This window comes from Drosophila navojoa, chromosome 5 (genome assembly GCF_054131105.1).
Source record: "Drosophila navojoa isolate 15081-1374.11 chromosome 5, UAZ_NAV_1.0, whole genome shotgun sequence".
Taxonomy (NCBI): Eukaryota; Metazoa; Arthropoda; class Insecta; order Diptera; family Drosophilidae; genus Drosophila; species Drosophila navojoa.
Window position 1 is genome coordinate 11,690,191 of NC_142893.1, and position 7,166 is coordinate 11,697,356.

At 38.1% G+C, this 7,166-nt stretch overlaps 2 protein-coding genes across 4 annotated transcripts; one reads left to right on the forward strand and one right to left on the reverse strand.

The window, feature by feature from the left end:
- The first annotated feature begins 1,163 nt into the window (after positions 1-1,163).
- On the forward strand, positions 1,164-1,989 carry Cpr49Ad (Cuticular protein 49Ad). Its single transcript, XM_018105122.3, has 3 exons — positions 1,164-1,303; positions 1,382-1,796; positions 1,854-1,989. The coding sequence occupies exons 1-3, from the start codon at positions 1,208-1,210 to the stop codon at positions 1,922-1,924; spliced, it is 582 nt and encodes a 193-aa protein (XP_017960611.2). The 5' UTR covers positions 1,164-1,207; the 3' UTR covers positions 1,925-1,989.
- A 1,395-nt stretch (positions 1,990-3,384) lies between these two features.
- On the reverse strand, positions 3,385-6,908 carry Cpr49Ac (Cuticular protein 49Ac). Of its 3 annotated transcripts, none has more exons than XM_018105118.2 (7): positions 6,745-6,908; positions 6,121-6,163; positions 5,606-5,632; positions 4,948-5,101; positions 4,867-4,882; positions 4,291-4,463; positions 3,385-4,219 (listed from the first exon to the last, which is right to left on the reverse strand). In XM_018105118.2, the coding sequence occupies exons 1-7, from the start codon at positions 6,781-6,783 to the stop codon at positions 3,784-3,786; spliced, it is 888 nt and encodes a 295-aa protein (XP_017960607.1). In that variant the 5' UTR covers positions 6,784-6,908; the 3' UTR covers positions 3,385-3,783. The 3 variants fall into 3 exon arrangements, with proteins under 3 accessions (XP_017960607.1, XP_017960604.1, XP_017960606.1); XM_018105115.3 differs by having other exon boundaries at positions 6,031-6,163; XM_018105117.3 differs by lacking the exon at positions 5,606-5,632 and having other exon boundaries at positions 6,031-6,163.
- Between the last annotated feature and the right edge of the window lie 258 nt (positions 6,909-7,166).

Genomic DNA, 7,166 nt, shown 5'->3' on the forward strand with positions numbered 1-7,166 from the left:
CAATTTAAAGGCATTCATTAGTAATTTATCAATGTAATTTGCTTTAATCTCGCTTATGATATCAGCTACAGTAGTTAATTTGGTATTCAGTTCAAATTGAAACATCTTCATTTGGGAATGTTTAAATGTTAAAATTAGGTGTTTCGTCTGATTGTTGTACAGACATTTCATTTCGCATATCTTTAAGTATTGGTTGTGTATTTGCCTCTTCTCTTGTTCATTTAATGATTATTAATGTGAGGAAGTTTGTTTACTTTCTTATAAAGAGAGTTGCTGGAAGAAAAGTATAGTCAGCCAAGAGGGAGAGAGCAGCTAGAAAATAACAATTTATTAAATGCAGTGGAGACAAAGTTATTTAATAAAAATCTTATCTAATAGTTGATATGTAGAAAACAAATTTGTTTATATTTAATCTTAATGTTACGGAACTTCAAAGGCAGATTGACAATATACCGAAACAAATGCGGATTTATCCATTCAAATATTTTGTATTGGCTAAATATCATATTTTATGGCCTTTATTATTATAATCATATTTGTATAAATATGATATTTTATTAAATATTTGACTGAAAATTCGCAATGCCAATTTACATTTTAATTAAGCAGCTTCTCAAATTTCGAATTATGAAATTAGCAATTTAATCAGAACGCTGCCTAATCAGTAGACTGTTTATATCAATATGCTAAAATTCGGATTCATATTTACCTTTATTACCTTTACCCTGAGCCGCCGAATAACTTAGTCCCCCCCTTTGGCCATGCGATTTCTCTAGTTGTCTGCCGATGGATTTGAATTTCTCGCGTGGCTCTGGCATCTGGTTTAACCAACCGATTTCCTGAGCCGATGATCTGCTCTTAATTTTTATTTACTTAAGCTAAGCTGTAAGTGCTTGTTTTTGAGATACCCTGCAAAGCAGATTTTTAATACATTTATATAATATATATTTAATAACTTAGTTTCTGAGCAGTCTTAACTAATTAATTTCTGCCTCAAATACAGGGTATGCGCTGATATAACTTCTCAATTTAAATAACAATAAAATTCTAAGCGGAAATTAACAAGCCAAAAAAATAAAGCCAATATTCACTTCAGCTGAGATTGGATTTGATTTGGCAATGTTCAGCGCCGAGCGTTGACCGAATATAATGATTTTATGGTCTGAAATTTGATGCTATTGGCAAACGGGGGCACACATTGTTATAAATGTTGCTGTCGAGCTCTTCGCCGTTACAGTTTGATTTTATAGATCAACGCCGAAGTAGCAGACCTTTAGTCGTACCCAACATGTCTTTGAAATTGGTAAATCGAGCTTCGACTCATCGAGTCTCTAAAGGGATTACTTGCAATGGGATTTATTAGTTATCAATTCCCATACAGAGCTGCTGCCTTTTTGTGCTGGCCCTCGTCTTGGTCGCCTGCAATGCACAACGTCAGTACAATCCGCTCCTGCACAATCCCCGGTACAGGGAGCTGTACTACAGGAACCGCGACCTGTACAACCAGCGACGCTACTACGACCAGTTCTTCAAGAAATACAATCCGTATATCGCCAGTGCTGTGGCACGCATCGTCGAGGAGTCGAATGAGCCCAACACTGGCGCTGGCTCTTATACCTACAGCTACGAGACGGAGAATGGCATTCACGGCGAGGAGCGTGCCACGCCCGTCTACATTGGCAACAACCAGCAGGAGGAGCAAGTGGAGGGCGCCTACTCCTACATATCGCCTGAAGGTCTTCGTGTCGGTGTCAAATATGTGGCTGATGCCAACGGCTTTCGACCAGTTATTACCTGTGAGTACATCCCTTTCAATGTAAGTACTTCAGATTATAAATTTGTTTGCTTTGCAGACGATGGTCCAAATGCCGCCCTTTACGCTAACCAACAGCCGCCAGCTAACGTGGTCTACACAAGGCAGTAAAATCTATTAGTGCTTTAAGTAGTACTTTTAAAAAATAAAAAAACTTTTTAGATAACACAAAACAAGGCATTTATCAATCACTGAACAGAAGAAAAAGTTATTTATATATACATATTCTATATATATATAAATTTTTTATATATCTTCTCTAAATAAACTGCATCCAGTTTTATGTCCCTAGAAAATGGTTTCCTATACTCAAAGATATATTCCTTTATATACCTCAATTAATTTGATGTGTATCAAGTTTTCCTTGTCAAGTCTGTTTAAATTTGTTCACAAGAAAATAAAATATATTTTAGCTCATGGCATATTTAAGCAAGATATATTCACTATGCAGATAACTAAAACAATATATTATATTACACAATCTATAAATTAACCTTAGCCATGTTGCCCAACTTTCAAATATATTCAGTTTGTATAAAAACACTATGCATAAATCTTATGAGACAAAATGGCGGCTGCCAGACCATTTTTTATTGGTCCGCATTGAGATGAGGCAAGTGAATAAATTTTGCTAATACACTCTAGCATAAAGTATGCCGATTTTGTCGAAACGTGTAGAGCGCGGCTTATTTCAAAAGCGCATATCAAACCAGTTACATTCTTAAACTTTTACAATGATTATTTGATTAAGTTAAAATATCTAATCGAGCTGGTGTAAAATTAAGACACACCTTTCGTTTGTACAAATGAAATAACTTCAAGAGCAGCAATCAATCTGTTTGATTAGGGCTTATAAACTCAGCTAGAGTATCTGATTGTTGTTTCTTTAAAATTCTATTGCTTTTGCTTCGATTTGCAAAAAGCTTTTGGATCGAACAACAAAGCTCTACCATTGTATTTAAGAGCCAAGCACAAAAGTGTGCTTCAAATATGCATAAGACGAAGCAAGAATTTATTATTGTGGAATTTACAATATACTTTACTACCAATTTATACAAAGTTCAAATGTTTGTAATATTAAGCAGCAAAAAAAAATTTTTTATACGGCCAATGACACTTATAAATTCAGCTAAATATTTAAAATATGCGCATTATTTTTCATTTACAACAATTTTTTGTGTTTACCTTATGAATACGCTGCTTGCATATTTGTAATATGTTTACATTATATTGGAAAAATTATTGCTTGAATTTATTTTTTGATATATAAATAATTTTTTCATGCCAAATTTTTATAAATGAATTTAAAATTTTGTTCATTATTTATTTATAAATTTAATTTCAATTACAATTCCTCAATTTCATTGCGAACTCGAAAGACGCTTCCAAAAACAAAGAGTATTCAAATTTATTTTGGGTTCATTAAACCCATTAAGTAGCCCGCATTTAATTATCAATTGAACTTTTGACGTTTGTTTCTACAATCTAGGTCATATATAATGAATATTTTTTCAAGAATTGTATTCCCAATTCAATTAGAAACTATTCAGCAAAATAAGAAAACGAAACTATTTCGGTAACAAATAATGATTTTTTGTTTATTAAAAGTATATACAAATAATTGTTTTGTAAATTCATAACACAATTGCAATATATATATATATTTCTATATATATATACTATATATCGATAAATAAATACATCATTAACATATGTAGGCCTGGCTGCACGAGTACCAAATCCTGTTGAGTACGATTCTATTTTTTTTGGGGATTTTTTTTTTTCAGTTTTTCGATGGCTTGTTATAGTTTTGCCTGCTGCTGGCGGCAAGTGCATGGGAATGGGCGGGAGATTTGTATGGTTTAGGGGGTTTTTTGGGGCGGGGGGATTTCAGAAAGTGCTGAGCGCAACACAATCCCTATGGCGTTAGATGAGAGCACAGCAATGTTAAAGGGCATGCTGAGGCGGTGTTAGTTCTTTTTGTGCAGCTCTTGAAGCTCACGCGCCTCCTCCTCCTCGGCCAGCTCGACCTCGTGCTCCAGCATGCGGATCTGATCGCTTAGCTCCTTGGGCATTTTCTCGAGATGCATGGATTTGAGTTGAGCCTTGATGTCCTTGGTCATGTGATTGATGCGGAAGCCGCGATGATCGAACAGAGGCTTGTCGCCGTTAGCCTTGTGCTGCTCCTCCACATACTTGAGGGCACGCGCAATGGCTTCGGGGATTGGTGGCGGTGTGGGAATGTGGTCACCCTCGGGCATGAATCCCCGATCGTTTGATGCGTAGTTAACACGGTACAGTTTGCCATCATCGCCGGTGTATTCGTACACGCCCTTGGCATGGGTGCCGCCGCCATGATGCAGCTTCGCCTGCTCCTCGCCATAGATGCCGTTCTCGGTCAGGAAACTGGAAGACGAAGGGGATGAGCCGGGTCAAAAGCTGTTGACTGATGCAGGGGGAAAGCTGCCGTAACTTACGCATGATCGTATTTGTCCTTCTTGCGGATCTCTTCCTGATGCAGAATCTTGTGGCCGCCCTCGTCGTCGTAGTTGAAGAGAATGGGGCGTTGCGTGGTCGTTGTTGTTGTCGTTGTGGTTGTGGTGCGCGGTGTGGTTGTGGTTGGCTTCTTCGTCGTGGTTGTTGTCGTCGACTGTGTTGTTGTACGGTACGTGTTAGAGTAACGAGCGCATCAAAGTGGCAGGAGTGCGTGTGTGTGTGTGCGGGTGTATGTGTAGTGTGGTTTGTGTGTATGCGTAGGGAGTTCATGCAGTTGGTGGAGTTCATGCAGCGCAGTGGGAGTTGCAGGAAACGGGAGTCGGTTGTAGGTTAATGGCTTCTTGGTGTGTTATGCTGTTGTTTTTGTTTTGAGTTATGAAAGCGTTTGGGTACGGATTGTGTGGGAGCGCGGGGGTAGCTCGAAAATACTGTTGTTTTTTGTTTTTGTTTCTCTTTTGTTTGTGTTGGCAATAGCTTTAGTATTCGATTTGTGGTTCATGGTCGGGAAAGCCGTATTCCAAGCGAATTTCGGGTATTTTAAACTCAGCTTTACTTACTGTGTACAGATCGTGGCTGCGGAAGATAAAGATATATATAGCATTAGAGGAGCGACTCTCTTGTTTGAAGCTTGGACTTACTTGTAAGGTCTGGCATCGTGCACATAGGGGCGATTGAGACCCGAATATGGTCCATAGCCACCGTCGTATGGATAGGGTATATGGTGATATTTGCCAAGTTCACGGTTATCACTCACATGGCGATAAGGCTGCACATCGTGATGATAGCGGCCAGCTAAGGATGAAAAGCGAATTCAAATGCACTTAGAAATGAGTGTTAAGTTATAGGTTGTATGTGTGCGAGTGTGTGTATGTGTTTTTGAGTGTGCTTGAACTCGCTTTTTGTATAGGAGTTCATTGAATTCTATTTATAGTATATCTACAAATATTTATATACAATATAGGTTAAACCATAAAATAAATGTCCGAATAATTGAAAATATTTATAATGTGTTTGTTTTTGTTTTGTTTTGTTTTGTTTTGTACAATTTATAAAGCAAGAAAGCAATTTAGCAACGACATTTTAAGATCGTTGATAACATGCATACAAGGAAGTGCTAAACTTTGCCTCTTCCACGCTTGCTTATAATTATGATAAATTGAAGAAGAATTATGATAAAATCCTATATTATTTATAGTTTTTTGCTTATTTTTTTTTAAATAAATGTTTCTGTGATGAGTGTGTAATTTGTCAAGAAAACTAAATGTTTTCTCAGTTAAAAACCTTTGTTATGTTTACCTAAAGAATCTGGATTACCACCTCGGCCTATAAGAAATTAAATGTTAATTGATATACATATACACATACAAGTTTATGCTAGAAGTATATAATACAATGAATTAATGTGCGATGCAATAAAGCCAGCTCGATCGGTAGGACCAAAGATTATAGATTTTGAGTGCTCTGTGTTTACCGAAACCAGACGAATTTATGGCTTGAGCTTGAACTTTGTTATTATCACGATTTGAATAAATCAATTGGGTTATCAGTGAGTACAATACTTAAGATAAGTGTGTGTGTTATTTTTGTGTTAGTTATTGTTGTTGTTGTTGTTGTTGGGTTTGTTGTTGTTATTAAGTCAGGTGGCTTCAACATGCATTGCGGTGGCTGGATCATCATGCAACAGTTTGTGGTATCAAATTAGCAAATGCCTTCAAAAATACCTTCGTCCGCGGGACTCGGATGATACCGTCCATCATCATACGCACGATATTTGCCGTCGTTAGATCTTTCGGTCGAAACCGTATACTTGCCATTGTTATCAACGGGGTTGCTGCTACCAACTGCAACAAGGCCCTGTAAAGAGAATGAAAATCAATTTCGTGTTTCATTATTTACGAGCTGTGGAATTTGGCATATCAAATGAACGCGCCAACTCCCAGGCCTTATTCACAGTTCAATTAGCCGGCCGGAAGTGTAAAATGTAAGAAAACGACAACAACAACAACACAAGACAGCGAATTGACACAATAAATGCCAAAAAAGCACGCTCAGAGGAGCCTCACAAAACGTTATGTGATGTTTGTTGTTTATGAAGTGTTTTATGACAGCTCCAAATGCCATTAATAAGGCCGTGGAAGATTCGACTTTGACTCGGCTGCAAAGCAAAGCAACGCCTGCATAGCCCTGAGTTTGAGCTTTAACTGACTTGGCACGAACTTCAGAATATTTATAACCAGCTCTCTCTCTCTCTCTCTCTCTCCCTCTCTCACTGTATACTCTATATATATAGAGAGATATATATAGGTATACTAATTGAGTTAGGCGCCCCAGTGGCGTATGCATTATATCATCCCGAACTCGTATCCACTTCATTTAGCACTGATCACAATATTTTTGGGACTGATTGAATTGATCCTCTTCCTCACTTTACTCACCACAATCACACAAACGCTTAGCACTGATTTCGCGAACATTTTGCAAATTGAAATTGAGTTCTCGAGTATTGTCGATGCTGCTCTGATCCTTGGCGATTGTACTCGGTTAGTCCTGTGTGTGCTTGACGCTACTGCTGCTGCAACAGGAATGTTTGGGTTTCGCTGAGCTACACCGGATTTATATAGAAATGTGCCAAGTGCGTTGCGAGCGCATCTCGCCATCTGATTCTCACCGACGCGCCTAAATTCTCGCTTGTCTGGGAGAGGTAGTTAGCCTCATTTGCTCCTCGATTTGAGAGCGAACGCCGACGCAGACGCAGCAGCGGAGGCAGCAGCAGCAGCAGAGATACAGATACAAATACAGATAAAGATTCGCTGCTTTGCTCAGGCAGTTCATCTCAGTTCAGTTCAATAACAGCGAT